A 25,690-nucleotide genomic window follows, 5' to 3' on the forward strand; every position below is an offset into this window, starting at 1 on the left:
CATGTGGTACAGTGGGCTTCCTCTGCTTGTCCGATTCTGTGCAGAGATGGTTGTTATTGCTTTGCTTTTACATTTTGCGAACTAAACAAACTGAAATAACTGAAATAAATGCTATTTTGTTTTCTGTAAAATGACATTGATTACATTTACTTTCTTCATGACTTCATCAAAACTTAACAGGAATTTCAGTGTCTGAATTTCCTGACTCCTAGTGGGGGGAAAACAGGCTAAAGAAAACTGTGTTTTTGCACAAACACATGCTGTGACTCTAATAATCACGGTGACTGTATGCTGCATGATCTCACCTTTAATAACTCCGGGGCCTGTTTCTTCAGCTTCTCCATCTTCCACTCGTTCTCACAGGGGTTGAGGGAAGATGGCGGGGCTGTGCACGAGCACTTACAGTCTGATCCAGAGCTGACCGTCTCCACTGTGTAGAAGTCCTCCACACGTACACTGCCACTCTTCAAGCGCAGACATGCATCCTTGCTCAGAGGGCGCATGATGCACTTACAGCGGCAGTCTGAACCTTCTGACGTCATGCGAACAGGCTCGGTCTCTCCGAAAATCTGAAAGAAACAATGTGATATATGTCCTTTTCAAAGCCAAAGAAAGAGAGTCATTTTCTGTGGCGTTGTGTCATATATGTCATTAGGTACTTTACATACACGAAGTGGAAAACATCTCTAATCCTGTCTTGAGCGAGCTGCTTCTGCATTACTGACCTGGATGGTACTGTTATCTACCACCCTTTTTTGGATTCAGGAGACAGACACTATCTCTACTTTTAAGATTAGGCTTCAAACTTTCCTGTTTGCTAAAGCATATAGTTAGGGCTGGACCAGGTGACCCTGAATCCTCCCTCAGTTATGCTGCAATAGGTGTAGGCTGCTGCATTGAATCATATCTGTTATTAACCTCTGTCTCTCTTCCACAGCATGTCTTTATCCTGTCTTCCTTCTCTCACCCCAACCAATCACAGCAGATGGCCCCGCCCCTCCCTGAGCCTGGTTCTGCTGGAGGTTTCTTCCTGTTAAAAGGGAGTTTTTCCTTCCCACTGTCGCCAAAGTGCTGCTCATAGGGGGTCATATGATGTTGTTGTTACGTTGTTGTTGGGATTTCTCTGTGTGTGTTATTGTAGGGTTTACCTTACAATATAAAGCGTCTTGAGGCGACTGTTGTTGTGATTTAGTGCTGTGTAAATAAAACTGAATTGAATTTTAAATGTTGCGTGTTACTGTTCCTTCCTCTACCAGGGAATCCACAGCTTTTCCAGTCATCCAGTCTAATCCCTGCTGGATTTTAATGAGTAACAAATGGTTTTTTTTAATACAGGGAAACAAAAGGAAGGGAAGGAAACTGATCTTGAAAAATAACAGCGTGTTTCCCTTCTCTGGAGTTTTAACGGCTGTGACTCACAGGAAGCCTTCTGAGACAAACATAAATCATTCGGCTTCATCACCAGCTGGCTTGCTGCTGCCAAGCATGATGCCAATGGCTCTGGCAGGCCTTGGCTTACTTAAAAAACAAGAAGCAAAATACGGCAGCCAGAGCAGACATTTTCAACCTGAGGCTGTGCAAGCTGACACGAGGTGAGAAACCTTTCACACTGGAGTTCACCTTCAGATTTACTGGATATTTGATTAAACATTCAGGTGGTGATGGTGACTTGGCAGTCTGAGCTCTCACACTGAAACCTTTACACTCAGTTGTTGCACTAAGAAAGTTCTCCACAGTGTTCAGTAATGCCATTATTGCTGCTTTGTTGTTGTCATTCTGCTTAATGTCCGTTAACACCAGATTGCCTGCAAACACAGAGGGACTGCAAGCTGTCAGATTACATCAGCTAATTCGCTCAGATTTACAGCTTTGTGCTACTGAGTTTAGCTATCGGTAAAACATATAAAAATGACACAAAGTCCAAGACTCCCCACATTTAATTTTAAAGCACATGACAGTAAGCAAAGGCTCATCATTTTACCTTATTTAAGTTAGCTAGGTATGTATGTAGCATTGAGTCCTCTTAACTTCTAATTAATCGATGGCACTGTAGCGATACATGTACAGCACACTGCAAGCTGTTAGCTGATGCATGACAACTGTTACGATCTGCGTCTTTATTACTAGCAGAATGAATGAATTGCAGCATTTTCACGTCTAAATTCGAATAATTGTTTTCTCGCTGTGGTTAAAAAAGTGTTTCTCACTCTGCAGAATTGTTTTTTCAGACCATAATTCAAAGTTATTACTGCTGGGACCATGTGTTGGAGGAGGTCCCGCCTGTCATCCCTCCCTAGAGAGATTTAGGGTCTGCGATAAATCACAGGACAGGTGCACATGTGGGATCACTTTGCTGAGATTCTTCATTAATGAGCTGTGGTTCAGCCCTCACATGACTGAGCTTGGAGGGAGGATTTGATCCTCCGACCTCACGAGCCAACATCTTTGAGTTTAGTGTCTCTTTTCTAAGCTTCGATCTTTGAAAAACACATTCACAGAAAGTCTTTAAAGTGTTCAAAGTGTTGCACCTGCACGCTTGGAAAGTTACTCTCTGACCTGATCAGTTTGTTGTTGTACACGATGCAACATCCAGCAGCTAGCTGTAAGTCAAAGACTTATACTATGATACATTTACTTTGTCTGTAAATGTGACAAAAGCCACCTCATAACTGTTTATATTGTGTAGGCGTAATGCTGATGTTTTATGGACTACTGGAATTGTCACAACACGGCTTATCTCATGCACCGCCGTCCTCAGATAACATTAGCTAAGAGAGCTAAATCAACTCAATGGCAAAACACTAATAACACTAGACACAATTCAACTGGACCCCAGATGTGAGAAGCTTTATTTTGCTAATGTGACATTTTTTCACAAAGTTGGATCCAGGTAAACGTTCAGTCGAATTCAGCAGAATTTGTTGCATTAAGTGTGAGGTGTCACAGGCCGTGGATCCATATGTGACTGTAACAGCTCGTCATCTCACGGACTGCTGCACACTTGTGAGGGTTAGCATCAGTTGGACGCAGTTAAGCTGGACATCTGTGAAAGGTTTGAATGACAGCGCTGTCTAGAGTCTGTCTGCTTCACGGTCCCAGATTAAAATTAGCTGAAAAAACCCCAGATACTGATGAAATTCACCTTTTGCAGTTTAAAAAAGGCGACACAATATATCACAATGTGTTACTGACATACTCGACAGCCTGCTGCCTGTACAATCACTTGTGCGGATGGCTCAATATGATGTTCATGTTGTCTGTGTAGATGTGTCTCTCTCTCTAAAGCTAACATGTTTAATGTGAATACAGACGATTACTGGTTTGGTCAGAGGAAAACAGTTCATGTATTCATTTGTCAGCGTTTCCATTATTTGCATCTGACTGGCTGCAGGTCACTGAGAAAGACTCCTGGTTCTACTTTGATGGACTTTCATGTTCGGACTGCAGGAATCAGCAGGCTGACCACATGAAAATAACCTGCACGTTTCCTCATCTTTACATGCAAATGAGACTGTGAGGTATTAGTAAATATTTAACTTTCTCCACTGATTATTCTGGACCTTGCTACAATATAAAACACAGCAAGTCGACTATTTACATAAAATCTCACGTATTTTTTATGTTTTGGTCGATGGTATATTAATGAATTTGTGACTGTTTGTCCTGGTCAAAGCACAGCTTTTGAAGTCTTTTTGTAGTGCAGCTGCAGGCTTAGTGATGGCAAAGAGGGTTAGTGGTAAAGGTGGTGGTGGGGGGGGCTCATTAGTGAAGGAATGCAGGCCGAGTGATGGGAAAGGTGTAGAGGGTGTTTCGTTTTGGGGAGTGGATGATTTCCCCTACTCTACAGTACACATACTGGGAGGGGGTCTTGATATGGGGCAGGACTCCTGTGTGCAGAGCCCAGGTAATCCTGACCCATGTCAAGTGTAAAGGCAGCAGCCTGACAAATCACACACCCACATGAAAATAGAACGGATTAGCAGATTAAACTTCTTTAGCAGGGGCTCTGCCTATGGCCCCGCTGAGCTGCATTGTTCAACCCCAGCTTAACACCAACCGCTGCATAGCAACATCAGCTTTAAGGTGGAGAAATTCCAGCAAGATTGACTTTGGTGCCTGGTTTAAAGTCAAGAAGGACTGAGTCATTATCTTGTGGGCTTTTTTGTGGCACCTATTGTGAACAATCTGAATCCCTCTGCCGGTCAGAGCAGCTGCTTCCTCCATCTGTCAAGTCAGATGAGCCTATATGCCTAACTGACCATCCAGCATCCCATGCCAAGCTGACCTATCAGCATGGGAACAGCCAACACAATTAGCAGTGCTAATAATTAAGAGTACAGCGCATTTAACGCATGCTTTGAGCTCTGAGTCTTTGGCCTTGACCTATCAAGTGCAGTCAAGTTTCAGGTCAAAAAGAACACGGCTCAAATGTGAACTCACGTCTGCACGATGGGAGGAAAAGAGCCTGCACACTGCAAGGAGCTCTATTAGATCAACTGCTGCAGCCGTTAACAGCTAACGTGCCCTGACAGTGATGAAGCGAAACCCCAATTGTGCTCAGGATTGTTTAAAACATACAACGTGCTACACAAAAGGCCGCCGCATTCATTAGCCAGTGTTTCGGGAGCACCGGCCTGTTGTATCTGCAGCTGTGCCCGTACAAACAAGGATATCCTCCCCTTTTAGAGATCTGCCAGCTGCTAATCACTGGGACAACTGTGTAGTGAAGAAGGCAGGCGTGGCAGGTACAGTATGTTCAGCTGCATCTTTCATCCTCCCGCAAACCCAAACATCAGCACTCTGTCTGTCATTTTCCCACAAATGCCCAGAGAGGGCACCCTGAGTTCTAACCCTTCAAGATTTATAGCAAGAACTACGCCTTTAAAATCCTCATCATCTCCTTTCAAGGGTACTTGAGAGCCAAAGTGTGATCCATGTTCCACTCTGACCTGATTTTTAATCTAATTAGCAGTACTGAAGACACACAGTGCCAATACAAAAATTAACCTGGTATCTTTATTAAAGCCTTCAGTCTGGAGATGAACCTTGAAGTCGCTGGTTCAGACAAAACTACCAGCATTAGCGTGCGGATGTTAATTAGCTCAGCACAAAGTGTATCAAGCACTCGCAGCTTTTAGGGGTACACATCTACATTCCTGCTGGATCTGTGTATCTGAGCAAATAACACTTAAAGCTTTCAGTCTCTACTCAAAGACATATACACCTTCATGAGTTTCATTTTAGCCACAGTCATTTTACAAAAGCTCCGAAAAGTACTAAACACATGTTTTTATGACACATAATTATTTTGTCGGTTTTTAAGGGTGCAAATCCGCTGAAATCTCACAGATGCAAATCAATCTGTCATTGTGGCACTATCGTAATAACTTCAAGTACAAAGACACACTTCCCTAATTATTAGTGTCTGCTTTGTGACTTCAACCATGAGTGGAATGATTGCTGTTGCCAAAGCCTTTTCTCCAGATGATTTCTCACCCCAGATGTTTATTGGAGCCATTAAGAGCTGCAAATTCCTTCAGTGTTCAGTGACACAGATCCTCTACTCCATTTTAAAGCCATTTATTCAACAAACTGATTCAACCGTGAAAAACAAATGCAATGCTTTGGTGGTATCAATGTGAATGCTATTTTTACTTGAACATAATATTCCCACAAATTCTGACCTTTACATGGAAGTAAAGCTATATTGTAACCTGTGCGCTTGGTTTAGCAGCGTTTCCTCACAGTGAACAGGTTTCCACACAGTTCTTCAACAAAGTAAATACGGTCAAGTATGTCTAGCATTAAGGAACTCAACTTTAAATGACAACTTAGAATTAGCCACTAGTTAGCTTAGCTACCTAGCCATGACCGTGCTTTGCTAAAAACCTAGAGACTTGCAGATCTGATATCTAAATGAGATATCAGTCTGATACTGACCCAAGAAGTTTGATTAGATAATGATGAGGACAATGAATCAGTTTTATATTCTTTTGTCTTTATTCTGCAATGCAACAGCAGAGCTAACAGCAGAGCTAACAGCAGAGCTAACAGCAGAGCTAATGTAGCATAGAGGAAGCTAACAGTAGTTTACAGGTATTTCACGCTGCAACATCAACATCTTCTGTTTGTGTGTTTGTGAAAGTTTTTGACTTGTCAGCAAACTGTAGTTAAAGTGTGCTAAAATAAAAAGATCCAAGCATAACCACGGATTACTTTTAGCTTATCTAAAAAGTCAGACTATTGATACGGTGCAAAACTTGTTGGTAAGCTTTTAACATACTTACGTAGTTGTCAATGTGATTAAATGTTATTTCACTTTAGCTGAAACAGGAGAAACAGCTGCAACTGTAGCCTGTAACTCTGCTTTGATGTGAAATAAAACCAGTGCAAATGTATTATGAATGATTTATTTTTCCCTTCCTTTATTGTGTGCCTGTTTTCATTTATCTCACTAATAAATTGCAATTCATATATTCATATATTTGTGTTCATTTCTTACATGTACAGATGATTAAACACTGATATCAGATCAGTACTGGGCATCGACAGCAAAGGTGTCGTTATTGGATCGGAATCGGAGAAAGCTGGATTGGGCCATTCCTCAACAAAACCAGTACTACTATTTGTTAATACTTGGCATCTCTTCTATAAATAATTTAAGGAAAACTGCACTGACACAACAGTGAAAAGAGCAACACCGAAGTCACATGACTTTAACCCCTGCTGACCTCCTGTGTTCAGTGTCATTAAGTTGAAGGTTCTCAACAACTTTTCTAGTCCTAAAAGTTTCACAGTTTAAACGTGGACTTTATGTTCCAGGTGAGGGAACCAAAAGTGCAAAAAAGTCAGCTACTTCCTGCTGTAGGTGTCCAGACGACTAACTGTAGGATGGATGCAGCTTCTGGGTCTGAAAAGCAAGGAGCCTTTAACTTGGATTGTTTTACCACCAGCAGGTGGTGACTCTCTGGTTTCAGGAAGGGTTCTGCTATTAAAGACGTCTACGGGAAAATGACCATCGGTTATCTTGCTCTCAGTGAGCTCAATCTCTAGTTTCAGGTCTACGGATTAAAATACTGAGATTATTTGGTCAGTATCAGAGTCAGAGTATGCTCACTGGGTGACGACTTCATGAACAACACTTTACTATTTTCTTCAGTAGGAGAATTTGCAGATAGTGAAATAAATCGGAAACATTTTTCTTTGAATCCTCTCAATTACAAATTGAGCTGCACACAGGGTGAAAAGGGTCTAACCCTTGTAATGTTTAAACATATGAAACTATTTAATTTATCTTTAAGAAAAGGGGCAATAATAAGAGAACCATGTGTACCAAGCAAAATCACATCTTAGTCAAATTCCCGTAATGTACAGAGCTGCAGAGGATGAACCAGTCGGGGGGAGAATAGGTTTTCTTCAGCCTCAGTGTGACAGACACACGAGTCTCTCATTTCCCACAGCTTTGTTTTAACCACAAACAGAGACTTGACTGTCTGCAGACTGATAATGTTGACTCTTCATCAACCTCCATGTGACACCCCCAATTAAACGAAGTTGTGTTGGCATAAGACAGCATGAAAGAAATGTCATTTCAGGCACATTGAAGACTACAAGGCAAACTGCAGCACCTGCAAGTCCATAAATATTTAATCGTGCCCAGGCTCTGACACTGCCTAAATGGCACAGACTGTCTTGCTGAGGCAGACTCAGCACCCCATGCTGCTCTTTATTCCTCCCTACCCCCTAGTTGACCTTGTCCTGATTGTCCTCAGGTTTGTTTACAACCAAAATAAAACGCAGGTGCATATGCCGGTTCCCACGCGACCCTCCGGTGCCCTCACTGCTCTTACTGAAAGCACCAGTCTGACTACAGTAACAAGGAGTCAGCCATGACACTGCTGCTGCACAATGAACGAGGCATGACTTCATACTGATATAGAGCTAAAATAATAAATAAATGGCATCAAATTGTTTGTGTAGATGTCATAAAAATCTTTATCATTTTCTACTTTTGATGTAGAATTGTTGAGCAGTAGGGGACGGCTGTAGCTCAGGTGGTAGAGCAGGTCATGTACTAATCACAACGTTGCTGGTTCAGTACTTAGCTGCCCAAATGTGCATGCCAAATATCCTTGGGCAAGATACCAAGTTTCTCCCCGATGCATCCATCATAATGTGAATGTTAGAAAGCACAGAAACAGTGCTTGTATGAATGGATGCATATTGCTATATAAGAATCAGTGCACTTACAATTTAATAACCTTACTTAGAGGATAAATCATAAAAATAAGTGCTACAAAATGAAGCTCGGCATGAAGCTGGACACTCTGGTGACAGTGGCAGAGAAAAGGACATTAAAGAAACTGATGGACATTATGGACAATGCCAGGCATCCTCTGCACACGGCCATAAACAATCAGAAGAGTCTGTTCAGTGACAGGTTGCTTCTCCCAAAGACAAGAACTAACAGACTTAAAAACTCCTTTGTCCCACACGCCATCAGACTGTTTAACTCCTCTCTGGTGGGGAGAGGGAGGGGAAACAGGAGGACAAAGGAGGGAACAACTAAGCTGTAGTGCCTCTTCACCTCACTGTGCAATACCTTTTGTGCAATACTTTTGTAAATAGTCAACGGTGCAATAGACTCAATACTTGAAATGTGCAATTCACTTGTATTTTTATTTTTATTCCTATTTATTCTATTTATCCCCTTTGTATATTTTATTTATATTGTCTCTGTATTTATATATATGTGTGTGTGTATAACTCTGTAACTTCTGTCGGTGCTGTGCTTTTTTGGAAATCGAATTTCCCAGAGGAACCCACCCGAGGGATTAATAAAGTTCTATCTTATCTTATCTTATCTTATCTTACAAAAATCAAGGCGATGCTAAAAAAAATCTGCAATTCCTAAAGTGACCACTTGAGGCAGAGTGCATCCATCCATTCTCTTCCACCTATCAGTTTTTAGGACCGTGCAAACATTGGGTGGACATTCAAGTTCCACACAGAAAGGCACTGGTCAGACCAGCGCAAACTGGGGTTTTTTTTGGGGGGGGAAGAACAAAAAAAGTTCAGTATTAACAAACAGAGTGCAGTTACAAGAGGAAGAGGAAGAGGTGGGAACTTCTATATATGTGCCTGACCCCGTTGCATATATATTTCCAGGAGTTCCTTTCTCAAGGGGCAAAATATAGAGAGGGGAATATTTAAATCAAGTATGCAGTCTCATTTATTAACATTTGCATCACAGAATTTACTGCTAATGGACTACTTGCACTAACACTTCCGCGTTCTATGTAGTCCTGCTCCAGTGCTTCCGGTGCGGTTAAACCATGGCGACGTTCTACACTCGCTGCCTACAAGAGCTCCCAAAATTGAACATCACCGATGTTCATCGGATTTGCAGAGTGACGACTACCCCCGCCAGCAAATTAGATAAAGGATTTAAGTTATATGCTGCATCATATATACACAACTACGAAGGTAAGAAAACGTAAATTAACCGACAAAGAAACGCTAGCTAACGTCAAATGCAAACACTACGTTACTCCGCTATGTCCTTCATTTGATGTCAGTTCTCTACATTACATGTTTTCTTAAACGGTGTTTTATGTCGTCCTAAACTATAGTTGAGGTTTTCTTAACTAATGTCACTTTTGTTGTTAGACACTGTTATAATGGCGTTAGGTAGTTGGCTAACTATGGAGGTAGTTAACTACCTAATGCTACTCTTGCTAAGTGTAAAATATATATGTTTAAGACATGCTGAAATGAGTAATACAGAAATAATGCTAATGGTACTTGTATCTTTATTCAGTGTCCAATAAAGACAGGTTGTCAGGGGAGGTCGGTGTGAGAGCCCTGTGCTACAGGTCGATGAGGAAGAGTGAGGCACCACACAGACTAAGTGTAGGCAGGAAGCTGTGTAAAGTTGTTAATCCCCGTTCTGTGGGGTTCAGTTCATTTAAGCATTAGTTAAGTTCATTCCTAAAGGCCCATCAACTTGAATGTTTTCCTTGTCTCCCTGCTTTATCACTCCTAATTTGACTAGTCAGATAGTTAAATCAACGTGTGTTTGGGTGATCAGAAACATTTGACAACAAGTTAATACTGCAAATATACACAATCTAAGTTATTACAGTTATCAAGCATGGTTAAGTTGTTTTAATAGGGAGAGAAGGAAACACTAAGCATTCAGGAGGGTGCGTAACCATAACACTGAACTATGTTCCTGTTCGGCTCTTCCATGAAGATGTTACATTTTTAATTTTCGTTCTTTCTTCTTAGATTAAGCTTCTGGATTCATCGCCGGTGATACTGACACATAGCCAGTGCTCCTGTGTGGCAGGCGCTGTTATGTGCAATCACACAGTGGCACTGCTCTTCCAAACAGCACACTACTCACAACTCAGAGTGCCGGTTGTCCCCCCTGTGCATAGCTGCACGGAATCTGAACAGCAATGGCACAAGCCACGGACAGTGGTAATTTAAATGAGGTTAAAGTTTTTGAATTAGTCCATGTTTACATATGAACAGCAACACCATCCATAGTAAATGTGTCTTCTGTTAGGGTGTGAGGCCAGGACCCATCAACTCCATGATCTTCACTAAGCCAGTACCAAATAGGATGGCCCAGACTGGAGTACGGTAATTAGATTTGTAAAATTTGGTTTCACGTGTTACAAATGTATGTTGCTATTTTTTTCATACATACATGTGTCAGAATAGGTATTAATTTACATACAACATTACACTTTCTGAAGACGGCTAACTCAGTCATGTACATATACATCCCAGTCTCTAACTTATGCACCACTGTTTTACACCTTTTAGTTTTTAGTTTAGTTGTTGTTCAGTATAACAACCTTCTCCCTTACATTATTGTCATTGATGTTTTCTTTAGGAGTGGCTTCTACAGAGGCATGGTGGGTCCGTTACCAGATCCCTGCTTGTTCAGAATAACGGAGGCATATGCAAAATTTAATATTGAGGACAGGCCACTTGTGACCACAATGAACATGAGACCTGACAAGCCCCTTGTGGAAAGTGGCTTTGGGCTGGTGCAGGAGGGCAGTGTTCTGTCATATCAGCAGCCGGTTTTGACAACCCGGTACATCACACTACACCGCGATGCACCACCAACACCGCACTTGCCTCTGGAGGGGTATGACATCTTGCCATCAGATTGTGTGTTTGTGTGCTCAGAAGAAGAGCTTCTGCATCTGAAAAGCTTGTCTGTAACTCTGGAAATGGCTCACAAAATAGAGGAAGCTACACGTGAGCAAAGCTCTTCGTCTGAGTGGCATCAGCTCCGCAGGCCCAGAGTGACTGCCTCTAGGTTTCGGGAGGTGTGTCACGTCAGAGGCCAGAGCTCGGCCGAGTCACTAGCAGAGCGTATATTGAAGGGAACAAGGCAGACAGCAGACATGAGGAGAGGAACTGAGATGGAGCCTGCAATAGCAGCAGAGTATAGTAGGCTAATGAATGTTAACTACTCACCCTGTGGTCTGGTCATTCACCCCATTGCCCCCTGGCTTGCTGCATCTCCTGATGGTGTTGTTTTTGACCCCAATGAATACCCCCAGTTTGGCTTCGTCGAATTCAAATGTCCCAATGTACAAAACTTTATTGACTGCAAATATGTGCAGATGGAATGTGGTACCCCTAAACTAAAAAAGAGCCACGCATATTACTGGCAAGTGCAAGGACAACTGCTCATCAGTGGGATGCAGTGGTGTGACTTTGTTGTGTGGGCACAAGAGGACTACCTAGTGCAAAGAATATACATGGATATAGATGTGCACAATGCAATCAGAGAAAAGGCCGACTATTTCTTTTTTTACATATATATGCCAAGATACCCGTGTTTGAAAAAATGAACAGTGAAAACAGCAAAAAGAAAAACAGATCCTTCAGGCTGGCTGGAACAAAATAACTGATGTTTTATTTTCAATATATTTCATGAATTCTTTTGTTGTTACATGTTACCTTTATGTGACATCAATAAACTGTTATTTAAGCAATGGCATCAATTTAATTTTTAAAAACACACATTAAAACGTTGAATTTGTGCAGAACTTATTTACATGGTAAGTATTTAAAACTCCATGCCTAGCATACTGATATACATTTAGACAATAACTGAACTGTAGAAAATGACAAATGGTATTTTTGATGTTACAAAAGTTCAATGTCACTTATGGTTTTAAAACGATTTAGTGATTTACTTTATAATTTTGATAAATAGTTTTGTTGAATCTGAATAGTAATAATAGTAGTATAATTAAACAGTATTATTAACATTAAACATTTGCAATGAATTTGAATTATCAATAACTGAAACTCAACTATCAGCACTCAAGTACCAGTTCTGTAATCAAGTATTGTCAGCTGAGAAGGAAGAAATGCAACTGTAGTGGCCTCAGCTGCAGGTCATTTTCCATAAGTTACTGGCACTGGTGTCTTGGGAAAAATCCATCTTGTCTCACTTAACCCATTTTTTAACTAATGCTGTGTTCTGGTAATTTGACAGCATACATGCCACTGCAAACAGTTGGTTGATATTATAAACATGTGACATGGTAATGATGCTATCAAAAAGTTTGTTCTGTTTGATCCTCCTAATGACTCGCTCCACATGTACCCTGAGTCTGGCTATGGCCTGCGTCTCCTTAACCTGGTATGCTGGCATCTGCTTCTGCTTAGATAGAAAAGGTGGGCAGTACACTTTGCATTTACAACAATCAGTGATTAGGAAGCCCTTATCTACCATCACTGCCATGTCTTCAGTAAACTTCTCAGCAATGCCTGATTGTTTGAATAGTTCCTTGTCACTAACCGAACCAGCATACAGATTAGAGATGAATGTCACTGGACCATGTGGAGCTATGCCAACCAGGGCTTTCATCGTACAGTGGGATTTGTACGAAGAGTACATTTCACTTTGGAGAAGTGGTGAGGATGGTGTCTGACACCTCAGCTCTGTACAGTCAAGGATCATCTGGGTGTCTGAGAAATCTTTGAATTCCTCAGGGAGGTAAGCTTGCACTTCTTCACGTGTAAGCCAGATGCACTGAGACCCCAGTGCAGTGGCAAGAAAATTTGTCCATGTTGCAATAATGCGGCTCACTGTGGACTGGTGTATGTTAAATCGGTGTGCCAGGTCCCTCTCCTTCAAACCAACTGACAGGAAAACCAGGAAAAGAAAAAACTCATCAATTGGCTGTAGCAGCTGCCTCTGGAAGGTGAAAACAAAAGGGAAAATGTTACTCCTTAAGCTATGAACTAGTAAAATTATTCTTTTCTTGGCTAAATGTTTTGTAATGGTTAGGCATACCATACTGTACCATGGGGTAAACAATGAGGTGCTGTAGTGCACAGGTGTATGTATGTAAAGGATACTGAGTCTAGCATACATACACCTGTGTATGTATGCTGTACATAAATACAATAACATTACACCTCTAGTTCTAACTACCAACAAACCCATAACCTACTGTTGATGTGCGTGCAGGTGTCAACACTTCTTCGTTCCGATTGGCAGCTGACTTGGCTCTTGAAACCCGGATCATTTTATAGATGCAAGGCTCAATCAAAACCCAGAATGCCATCAAATGATCATAGCTTGGAAATCTATTCACGAGAGAGACATACATCATGTCAATCATTAATTAACATTACACACTGACATAAAAATAATGTGAACTGTGACAAATATGCTAATGGAATGCTGTATAAAATAGTCTGATTAAGAGTATTTGGTGTTGTATTTTACCTGTAGCATTAGGATATCGTTTAAATACTAAAGCATCTACATAAAACATACAATCAGCAGAGAAAAAGTAAATTTCTATTTTGTTTTCATTAAGACTGGAAAAACTTTCTAAATTTAACTGATGGTGACCTTGGTATATTTTAAACAGTTAGCTTGAATAGAACTTAGATGTACCTGGTATAGAATCGGATGTCAGTGTCGGAGCCAGCAAAACGCTGTAACCCAAATTCTCGCTGGACACGTAACTCCTGTATTTCCTTCCTCAGAGTCTCCACGTCTTCGGACAGGTCTTCTGCAGCTGATGCTGATATGTCCAATGCAGATGGCTCAGGGACTGAGCAGTAGTCATGATCTCTTGTAAGACTGTGCTCTTCTTGATCGTCAGGAGGAACTAGTTCAGGGCGTCGCTCCGTTCTCTCCCAAACACTACGCCGCGGTGGTTCAACTTTATAGCCATTCCACTCAAAAAGTGTTGGTACAGCACCTTTAATAAGCCTCCTTCGACCATCGAGGGTTGTTGGCTCTATGAGTTGATCACTGGCAAAGTGTCTGCAGCAGACCCTGGTGTGAGAGGTGATCGTGAAATGATCCCGGCGTATATTTACCAGCCATTGTCTTCTCAAGTCGGAATGGGTCGGAAAGGCATGAAAACTTAGTATGCCGTTAAATTTGGCTGAAGCTGAACAAAGTGGGACACAGCAATGCTCGGAGTATTTCTTCTCCTGTTTTTGAAAATGTTCTGTTTTAAATACTTTCCTTTTTATACTCATTCTGAAGCGACATTAGCATAGCTACCGATAGATAAGCAAACGTACCGGAAACGCACAAGCGGTAGTATTTGGAAACGGAAATACGTCACATGCCCTAGTGCAAGTAGTCTATTGCACCATAAAACAGCATGTCTTGCTTGTGCTTGATATTGGAATGAACTGACTGCACCTGTGTTAAGGAAATAGTGCAACGTCTGTAAATCGCCTGTAAAACTAACCCCACCTATTTGGGGGTTGGACTCACACACTATTTTGTGTATTTTAGCACTTATTAGTAGGTATCTGAGCATGTCTGAGGTACTCACACAGTCTATAAATGAATCTTGTTAATTAAGTGGAACAAACTCCCAGAAAGCCTCAGATCAGCTGAAACACTCAGTTTATTTAAATCCAGGTTGAAGACTCACCTGTTCTCAGCTGCATTTAAATAAAGCACCAAATCCACACTTTAAGCTTAAATTTCAAAACTTACATTTAACTACTGATTTTATCTACTGTTCTGATTTTATCTGTTTTGATTTTATATACTGTTGTTTGTTTGTTTGTTAATTAGTTAGTTAGTTTATTTGCTTGTTTTATTCAATTTTAAATCATGCTTTTTATTTGTTCTTGTTTCTAATGTCTCTGTAAAGCACTTTGAATCACCTTGTTGTTGAATTGTGCTGTACAAATAAACTTGCCTTGCCTTGCCTTGCCTAAGTGTTCTAGTGTTAGCTGATAACTTAGTAATCCATTCACATTTCTGGCTACAAAGAGCCACGGCCACAAAAACTCCAGGTTTGGAGGAGGTGAAGAAGGAAGTTCAAAAGCCAGTGTAATGTCACAGCACTACAGCGACCAGTTCCACTGTTACATCCAGTCGATCTTATCATAAATGTTTATCATAAGTGGACAACACATTTTAAAGCCTCAACACCAACATTTTTTTAAATGTTTTCTGAACAAGCCTCGGGACATTTTTTTTCCAAGCCAGAAATTCCAATATTTAGATGCAGGGGACTAATAAAATACCAGAATTTCATTCACTAAACCTGAAGCACAGACTTGTTGGATGGTCAGTTCCATTAAAATGCTCCAAAGCACAAACATACGAGAGAAGACCGGCGGAGTGACTGAAATGATCCAAAGTAAGATTTAGCAGCATTCACCTACAGATGCCTGTTGACACACCTCTCTATCAAAGTGACAATTTCCCTAACTTTGAGCCTTTGTATTAAAAAAGTGAGAAATGTCCCAGGCGTCAGACGTGTTCATGTGGTCAGTTCTGGTAGTCTATGGGGACTGGCTTACTTTTGGAACTAAACTCAAGTCCATTAGAGGAGCAGCGGGTTTGTGCTCTTCCTTATTGGCTGTTTTTCAGCCCCAGTGATTGCTCATTGGTTACTGACTTTTCACCAAGTACTGTGGGTTGTATCAGCTGTTACCTAATTTATACATTTTGCCACAAGTAAGCAGACACCTGCTTATTCCACCTATATGTACTGTTGAAAGTTCCAAAATGAGTACGCTGCTTTGGAGTTTCCACTCATCGAGTTGCAGGCATTTCTTCAGCTTTAAGGTCAACATGAAAGATTCAGACGTTATGCTTCAAATGTTAGACGAGTTCTTCGGTCAGCTGGGAAGAAAAACATGTTTATGTTCTGGCTTTGTGTATTGAAATGGTGCAAAGTGACACAAAGTTGAAAGCACTGATGGCAACATTATCACTCCTCTTCACTGGAACTCAGGAAAGTGTTGCCAGTACTGCTACTCCCAGTGTTACACCCTGAACTGCTGCTATGCATGTACCACTTGTACTAATAATGGGTTTTACTCTTCACTGACCTACACTGGTGCTAAAGGGGCCACCCTGATAGAATCAGCAGCAGACGATTGTTGACAGTCTCTCTCACACACACACAGACAATCTAGCCTCTGGTCCACAGGCATATTGAACATATGCTATATCTTCTGGCAGTGTGTGTGTGTGTGTGTGTGTGTGTGTGTGTGTGTGTGTGTGTGTGTGTATAGCTGGATTAAGCTGAGGGAGAGTGAGGGCTTACTGTAGTCCAGCAGCTGTACAAACACGGCAGCCAGATATTACCGTTCCCTCACTGAGTGCCATCTCTCCCACACTCTGCTGCCACAGTCCTGAGCGCACTGGAGGTGTCATTACAGGCACCTATGGTTACGGTTGTCGCACAAAAGCCCTCATTGGGAGGATTACCTCGAGTCACAAACAATGACACAGAACCCGAACCATCTGCAGACCTTAGACAGGAAATTTAAAGCCCCGGCTCGAGGGAGGTGTTCGGAGCCACTTATTTGTCTGTCTGAGAGCCTCCGTGAAATGGATCACAGTCAGAGGTGCGCATGAGCACAGAGTGAGCGCTGTTAGAGTTTGATTTGAAAACGCGCAGAAAAGTCCCACAAAGTAAAGTGGTCTGTTCTTACCTTGCTCTGTGAGGACGCATTTTTACACAGAATCAGCAGACAGGCCAGCAGCTTCGTATAGCTCCACATTTTCTCTCGTGCGTCAGTTTGTGCGCAATAAATTTAGAAATCCAAAGCGGGAGGTGCTGCGGGCATTCCAGAGCGCTGCGCCTATTTCAGCTCCATTTCCACTTTGCACAGAACACGTACAGTATGCGTGAGCCTGTGCGTGTGGATGTATGGATGGCTGGATGTTGGTGCGCACTCTGTGTTCAGCCAGGCGCGTAGTGTGCATCATCCGTCATCCGCTATCTTCCGCGGATGGGAGGGGTTTACACGCTAATACCCATAATGTGTGTGTGTGGTTGTGTGTGTTCACTGTGTAGAGGACGGATAGCTTCGGTTTAAAAATATGTGCTTAAAGAAAAAAAGTAGAAAGATTATTATCCATAGTCACTAAATTAAACTACTTTATAAGTGACTGTGATCTGGATTTGTAGCTTTCCATCCGTGCATTTAACTGTTCTCCGACACTGCGTCGCTCTTTGCAAGTTTAAAGGCGGTGATGAAAGTCGCATAGATTTTCACAAGACTAAGCTCTAGTATACACTTGAATGCCTGTGGCGCCACCGTCTGGACATTGATCCGCCGCATTGTTGAGTACTTCTGTGACTGTCGGGGTGACAGTCCCTACCTACCCGTGGTCTTGTAGCTCACCATCTTCAGAGGATTTTTTGTTAAGCCAATTAAATGAATCGTTCAAGCATACAACACATTTTGTGTGAAAACATATCAGGAAACCTCTGGGATGATTTTGTGCTGCTGACATGAAGCAAAAGACAAAGTTCTCAGACGAGCTTCAGTCTGGACGCTTCTGAGGCTGACGGTAGTTCACCTGCCTGATGCTTCAGCCTCCCGTGGAGGAGCAGTCAGCAGAGACATCTGCAGGACATGAGGGAAACAGCATGTTTAACAATAGCTGTAGATAGAGCCAATGCAGACTACTGATCCTTATTTAGGTTTCCTTTGAAAACAGCAGAAATGTCCCACTCTGTTTGAGGGGCAGGAAAACAAACTGTATGCACGTTTTTGTGTGTCTAACACAATTATTACAGCTTGTATTTTCAAATTACACTCAACAAAAATATAAACGCAACACCTTTGTTACTGCTCCCATTCCCCATGGGATGGACGTAGAGACCTAAAATTCATTCCAGATACACAATATAACCATCCCTCCCAAACAGTGGTCACAAATCAGTCCAAATGTGTGGTAGTGGGCACATCTGCTATATTGAGATAATCCATCCCACCTCACAGGTGTGCCACATCAGGATGCTGATCTGACATCATGAGTAGTGCACAGGTGTACCTCAGACTGCCCACAACAAAAGGCCACCCTGGAATGTGCAGTTTTTTGTTCTATTGGGGGTCTGGGGACCCAGAACCGGTCAGTATCTGGTGTGACCACCATTTGCCTCATGCAGTGCAACACATCGTCGCATGGAGTCTATCAGATTGTCAATTGTGGCCTGTGGAATGTTGGTCCACTCCACTTCAATGGCTGTGCGAGGTTGTTGGATATTCGTGGGAACTGGTACACGCTGTCGTATACGCCGGTCAAGCACATCCCGAACATGCTCAATGGGTGACATGTCCGGTGACTATGCTGGCCATGCAAGAACTGGGACATTCTCAGCTGCCATCTGCCCTGAACAATGTGAACCATGATTCATCCGTGAAGCGCACACCTCTCCAACGTGCCAGACGCCATCGAATGTGAGCATTTGCCCACACAAGTCTGTTACGGCGACGAGCTGGAGTCAGGTCAAGACCCCGATGAGGACGACGGGCATGCAGTTGAGCGTCCCTGAGACGGTTTCTGACAGTTTGTGCAGAAATTGTTTGGTTGTGCAAACCAATTGTTCCAGCAGCTGTCTGGGTGGCTGGTCTCAGACGATCTTGGAGGTGAACCTGCTGGATGTGGAGGTCCTGGGCTGGTGTGGTTACACGAGGTCTGCGGTTGTGAGGCCGGTTGGATGTGCTGCCATATTCTCTGAAACGCCTGTGGAGACGGCTTATGGTTGAGAAATGAACATTCAATGCACGGGCGACAGATCTGGTTGACATTCCTGCTGTCAGCATGCCAATTGCACGCTCCCTCATTGCTTGTGGCATCTGTGGCATTTTGCTGTGAGACAAAACTGCACATTCCAGGGTGGCCTTTTGTTGTGGGCAGTCTGAGGTACACCTGTGCACTACTCATGATGTCAGATCAGCATCCTGATGTGGCACACCTGTGAGGTGGGATGGATTATCTCAATATAGCAGATGTGCCCACTACCACACATTTGGACTGATTTGTGACCACTGTTTGGGAGGGATGGTTATATTGTGTATCTGGAATGAATTTTAGGTCTCTACGTCCATCCCATGGGGAATGGGAGCAGTAACAAAGGTGTTGCGTTTATATTTTTGTTGAGTGTAGTTGTTAGACTTTTTTTTTTTCATGTCAGTTTACTTTCTGTTTCCAGAGCAGGTTTGCTGATTTCAGTGTAGTTTTTAAACGTTTCACTGTTAGCTTTAGTCTTTTTAATTATGATTGTATACGTCAGAGGCAAGATTAAGGACATCAGTGCAAGTAATGCAATGAAAATCATCTCTTTCAAAGCCACTGACTCACACACATCTCAATAAACACCTCCATCAAAGCCTAATCACTAACAGATATCATAACCTCCTTTTTCGTTTTTATTTTTTATTTTTGTTGCTTTCCAAGTTCAAAAAAATGTTTGTTTACTTTTTTTTCAAGACTCAAGTTTTTATTTTTATTGCAGTGAAAAAAAGTGTCCTTCACATCTAGCTTTGGTTAACTATGAGAAACTTGGTGTCTACATTTTTCCCGTCTGAGATCAGGTTGAAAAAACCTTAAAGAAAAACAAGTCTGTTCTCTGTTTAAAAGAACCTTTAAAGCCAGGAAGTATCCTGGGTACACAGATGAGTATGAGTACCAGTGCAGAAAAGGAAATGATAAAAGAAGATAAACAGGACCCACAGAATTCCAATATCCACTCGCCACTGGTTTCCTTGAAAACTTGGAAGAGTGTAATCAATCTTTCCCCCCATTTTAATTCAGTTTTAAGTTAATGTAAATTCTTTTGTGGGTTCTAAAATAATGAATTGTTCCAAAAGTGTTTGTTGAAACATTGTAATAAAGTACTACTGAGCACATCTTATTCCACACTATTGTTTCATGCTTGTTTTTGACAAACCTTGATCTGTTACCTGGAGGACTCTGATAGAAATCCTGTTGTGTGTGTGTGTGTGTGTGTGTGTGTGTGTGTGTGTGTGTGTGTGTGTGTGTGTGTCATATAAAACCCCTGATGATCAAAGCGGCTGAAACAATAGGAAACTAACACTGCACGGGGATTATCAAAAACAAGGCACAAAACCTGAATACTACTGTGCATCTAATCACACTCAATTCAGTTCACAACAGACTGTGTGTCAGGTGCAGCAATATTAGAGAGAAAACCCAAAGTGATGCGATCCTGTCTGAGCAGCACTTGATGGCGAGTGGAAGGCAAAGCTTTTTTATAAAAGAACCAAAAGTACAGACCAAAGTTACTGACATGTAGGAGTGGCAGTGGATTTATCACATCTGTTTCTACATCGTGATATTTTCAATTTAAGGTTAGTGGGACTTATAAAACATTATAAACATTAGAAAACAGGGAGCTGGCACTCAAAAAAAAAACCCACATATGAGGAGAATAACTTCCACTGGAAAAAAAAAGACAACAACAGCTCTGAGAAAGACAACAAACTTTAAGCTGTTTTTAATCCGTTTTGATTGGTGAAATGTGAAAATGCTCTTTATACATTTATACTTTTGTTGTCCCTCTTCCAACTGTTAAGGACACATTTTTTCTTTCAAACTGCAGTGGCTTTGCGCTATTATCACATAAACAGAGACTTTAAATGGTTGGTTGTAATAACATTGTTTTTGAGTCAGGTTAAATACGCCAAGTGACATACGTTTTAACGAGCTGCCAACAAAAACACGTCGGGTAATATTAAATGTTATTAATTAATTATTAAATAAAGCGTAGGTTAATTATTCGCATGAAGAAACGTTTCTCTGGTACGGTGGCTGGGAGCCTTTCAGCTAGCAAACCGCTTTTTCACACACAGAGACTTTGTAGAGAGACCATCAGAGGGCGCTGTAACCCCCAAATTATTCCTCGCCCTACCGTCTCCGAAGGATGGCAGCAGACCTTTAACTGGTGGGCAGGTCACTTTGCTCCTCCAAACAACAAAAGCGCTAGTGTTTAATTACAACAACGCGTAGTACACTCAGAGAAACGTAGCCAAGGTTAGAAAAGTGCAAACATATCTTTCTTAAATTGCAGATGCAAAGCCGGAGACACATTTGGATCAGTGAACTCACCACACACTAGGACAGTTTATTGTGAGCGCACAGTGTCCTCAACACGTTTTGTTTTTCAATTTTCGTGTAGCTAGCTAGCTAGCAGCAGAAGCTGATTAAAGCCCCGTTTTTAGTGTGAAATAGACCCGAGAGTCCCTACCCGAAGTCTGCTCTGCACAGGCCCGTCCACCCAGCCGCCTCCTCGGTCATGCTGGTTGTCACGGTTGCTACAGAAACGCTAAACTACTGTGAACCGATTACATTAAGCTCGCACTGCAGTGACTCGTGGCCACTATGAATGTTGGCGTTTTTAATTACCAAGCTGTATGATGCTGCATTAGTGCACCTTACAGCCGAGGGCACAGTGACTTTATTGGGCGAGCCTGGACCTTCGAGGCCCGCCCGAAACCCGACGCTGACTCAGCGAATGTGAAACATCTGTCTCTGGTTACTAACCGAACAGCTGTCCGGTAACTATGATTAGCATTATCATGCTAGTTTTCGTCTTGTCGTGGTAAACGCTGGCCTTCAATTTTACCAGACACCAGAAAAGGGCGGTTACGAAACTTCATGTCCCACAATTCCTTCAGACCAATAAGGCACGCTTGTTACGTAATATCTGTTGTGTGTTTGTGCTGCTTTCGTGTTATGTCGGAAAAACCACAATGCAAAATATTAAATAAACAAATCAGCAACAATGCTGAACAATCTAACGCTGAATAGTAATGAAAATAAAACGATTTATCTGTTTTCAATTAGCCTTAAAATAGATTTAATAATAAAGAGATCTCACCTCATACTGTGCTTTGGTATGTGTGAGAAAACAGTGATGTCTAATGTTTTCATTATGAAATAAACACACATAAGTAATTCATTTTGATTTGTTCAAAGGTCTAACAAAAACTGAGTTTATTTGAATTATTTAATGAGCATAGTGAAGATGATTTATTTCAGTTATTTAATTATTTGCTTAGGAAAGCAACTTTTGGGGCGTATTCTATCAAATCTGTGTCAGGCTTATGTTCTGGATGTTTTTCAAATTAGTAAAATGACCAGGAAGTATCTAAGTAACTTGACAAAAGCTGGTCAAATTCTCTAAGTGCCTGGAAAAGTTGATTTAGTGCTTCCTTTCTTGTGTTATTTTAGCAAGGATACACAGGACAACCCTTTACAAGAGAAGGAGATAATGCACTTGTGGCCTTTTCAGTCATATGTGCTGGGTTTCCTGTCACATAAGAAACAGGATTGTAATCTTGAACAGCCATTTCATTTCACTTTTGTAACTGCTAGCCAATATGTCAGTGTTTTCACAGTTTGAATTTTCATTTTTTTGTAACTCTTTCCAATAAATATTTCTGAAATACTCAGAATGTTTTTGAGACCCTAAATACAAATCGATTACAGAACTGGTTAAAAAAAGATTGAAGAAGCACATAATGTGTTAGTAACTGTGCTTGGGCAACCGGACAGATGGACCTGGAGTAACACATCAATGTTTAAGTTGAGTCAAGCCTAACTACAGACAATCCAGCAACAGTCAGTTATCAATCACTTGGTTTCTCTGAGAATTATACTTCAAGGAGTTTAATCAGACATTCCTCCTCCTATCAGACGCACATTTTGGAAGCTGGTAGGTGAAAAATTCATTTTCTTGTAGTGAAGGTTGTCAGTCATCCAGGTCATCGTAGTCAAAGGAGCTTGCAAAGAAAAGAAGTCCAGACGCTTTTCTTTGCAACCACCTTTGACCATTTTCTTGTAGGTTTTACTTTCTGATAACTATGACATGACCTACTCTGCTCAGTTCCAACTCCACTCCTGAACTTTACTAGGATAGCTTAGCTATTTATCTTATACTGGGCCTTAGTACAGCATCCTCTCTTAATCAAGCTGTTTATTTCCTTTCCTCCTTCCTAATGATTGGCTGGCCCTAAAAATAAAACTTGTGGTAAGTGGGCTTCTGTTTACAGTTGGAGCTGTTTGCCTGAGATGCCCATATTAGGGAGACCTGCTATCATCATAAAGTGTCTAAATTAGAAATAAAACTGCCTGAAACTGAGTGTTTAGAGCAGTGTGAAGTCTGAGTTTTTGCTTCTCAGATCTGCACTGACTTCATCACTTGAGCATCTGAAACTACACCACTAATGTAAAGAAATAATAAATCATAGATATGAAAAAATATTGTGTCGTTATTATGTGAAAGGATTTCAGTCATAAATATAAGATGATGTGACGTTTTGCATAGAAGCCTTTGTCCAAGACTCCCATCACCACTAATTGATTTAAGAAGCTGCCGTCCACCACCCTCCTCGACATCCTCAAACGCACCATCGGTGGGGGGTGTGGATCCAGCTATTCCTTGCTGACTGGAAGCAGGAGGGTCAAAGCATGGGTCCGCGGTTCGAGTACTGAGTCAGTCAAGCTAAACACGGCGACCAAAGCAGCGCCAGCTTCACTTTAGACCGAAGCGCCAGTGCTGTCATCCTGCCCCTTCACCCCCACGCGCGTGGTTCTTTCTCCGCGGCGCGAAGGGGCGACGTCGGACTCGAGCTGACTCGGGTTCAGTCCATGCAGGAGGATGGAGATACAGAAGAGGGCGACTGGGTTCGACTACCCGGAGAGAAACGACGCCAAGCCAGTAAACGGTAGGCAAACCTGGCGTGGAACAGCCTCCTTCGCGTCCGCACACGAGCACACGTAGCCCGGCTGCTGCTGTCCCGGGCACCGCTGCTCACCTCAAAACATGAGCGCGTGGCTGTGGCTGTGTGATCAGCGCCTCATCACTGCTGCTGCACGAGCCTTTCACGTGCACCGCAGCCTTTCTGAAGCGGCGCTGATGAAAACGCGCAAGTTTAAAAAAGGAGCAGCGGGACAGCCGCGTGATTTTATTTTTATTAGACTCGGAGACGTTGGTAACGAAGTTAGCAGTGTAGCACGGATGAGTTTGTTTCACTGGTGGATATGACTTAATCGTGTGTGTGTGTGTGAGACACACAGAGAGAGATGGCGCTGGGCTCGCTGGGAACTGAGGTCGGAATGTTTTTATTTGGAGGTGGTCAGTCAGGCTCGGGAAGATCGTAAAAGGTGAACTTTTGAACTTGGAGAATGCCCCGAAGCCTTTAGTCCTTTAAGTCCTCAAAATCCGGCACTTCACAGGATGGCAAGAAGGCCATAACAGAGGATGCAGAGGTCCACCCCCCTACTGCACCGGTCCCGCTGACTTTTGTTTACAGTGGCACGGTGCTGCTGGAAAGGCTTCTTATTCAGTGTGCCTGATACTCGTTTCTAATATTCTGTGATGCTGACCAGCTCCAGGCTCACACTAAGCCCACAATGCCTTGCAGCAGACTGTCCCAGGCGCCAGTCCCATATCGTGCCCCCGTGCGGGTGGCTGAAGATTTATTGACATTTCCAAGATTAAAATTCCTTTAACCCTGCCAGCCCTGAGGACCTCAACGTGACTTATGGATATCGGGGTGGACTTTGTGTTCTGATCCACTTAATAAGTCTCATTATGAAGATTTAAGACTGTTTAAGAAGCACATTAGATTGAAATGTCCCCCTAAGAATTTCCCTTAATTTCTTAATTTAATAGTAAAATTAATGCATAAATTTTTTAGGCTTAGTTTCATTTTAATACTGAAATTATTTCGTGAATGTACCCACAATTATTTATTAATTTTGATTAAACATGAATAATTTAATATTTTTTAAAGTATGTTTTGTGGTGGTGACTGCTGCGTGAGTCGTTTCAGGCGTTGTCTTTGTTTCACTGAAACACATCCTCTGTGGGTTCCAGCAATAATCAACAGAATAATCAATAATGACGACAACAGCCTGAGCAGTTCTACAGATTAAATCATTTTAATTTTTCAATCGTAGCATAAAAACACGAGTAAAGAAATACACCCCAAAAAATAAAAAGTATTTCGTAAAACGTTTTGAAATCATTTTAGGCTCGTTGATAATTCTGTAAATAATGTTTTCCCTGCATATTGTTAGAATATGTCTCGTCAAAATGTTTATTTCTTCATCATGTCTTAATTCATTAATACCTGGTCTTAAAATTCAGGATATGGCAGGAATTTCTAAACGCCACACATGACTGAAGGAAACTAATAAACACTTCAAATGCACAGATAACCGATTATTCCACGTTTCTGTGGTGGTCAAACACAAAAGTTGATGATTAAAAATGAACGTTCAGCCTTCAGCTGTCGTTCACACTGTAACACCAAGCTGTGAAACAAACAATACTTAATATTACCCATGAGTCAGTATCTTTAAAAAGACTGATAGCAGCTG

General features: G+C 41.8%; 3 protein-coding genes across 3 annotated transcripts in view; 1 reads left to right on the top strand and 2 right to left on the bottom strand.

Annotated features, from left to right (window-relative positions):
* LOC146620654 (olfactomedin-like protein 2A) overlaps window positions 1-17,224 on the bottom strand; it is a 29,540-nt gene extending 12,316 nt beyond the window's left edge. Inside the window, exons 1-2 of the mRNA XM_085367769.1 lie at window positions 16,981-17,224; window positions 306-569 (exon numbers count right to left, since the gene is read on the bottom strand). Of these exons, the coding sequence (XP_085223895.1) occupies window positions 306-569; window positions 16,981-17,049 (333 nt within the window). The 5' untranslated portion in view covers window positions 17,050-17,224. The remainder of the gene's footprint in view (window positions 1-305; window positions 570-16,980) is intronic.
* On the top strand, window positions 9,310-11,882 carry LOC146620655 (uncharacterized). The gene is made up of 5 exons (XM_085367665.1): window positions 9,310-9,486; window positions 9,821-9,912; window positions 10,291-10,485; window positions 10,574-10,650; window positions 10,907-11,882. Exons 1-5 carry the CDS (start codon window positions 9,336-9,338, stop codon window positions 11,880-11,882), a joined length of 1,491 nt encoding a protein of 496 aa, XP_085223791.1. The 5' UTR covers window positions 9,310-9,335.
* On the bottom strand, window positions 12,322-14,583 carry LOC146620656 (uncharacterized). Its single transcript, XM_085367768.1, has 3 exons — window positions 13,952-14,583; window positions 13,500-13,635; window positions 12,322-13,240 (listed from the first exon to the last, which is right to left on the bottom strand). Exons 1-3 carry the CDS (start codon window positions 14,545-14,547, stop codon window positions 12,488-12,490), a joined length of 1,485 nt encoding a protein of 494 aa, XP_085223894.1. The 5' UTR covers window positions 14,548-14,583; the 3' UTR covers window positions 12,322-12,487.
* Window positions 17,225-25,690: the final 8,466 nt, after the last annotated feature.

Source organism: Diplotaxodon limnothrissa, linkage group LG12, assembly GCF_057381915.1.
Source record: "Diplotaxodon limnothrissa isolate DT_005_m linkage group LG12, D_limnothrissa_male_GT1.1, whole genome shotgun sequence".
Classification (NCBI taxonomy): Eukaryota; Metazoa; Chordata; class Actinopteri; order Cichliformes; family Cichlidae; genus Diplotaxodon; species Diplotaxodon limnothrissa.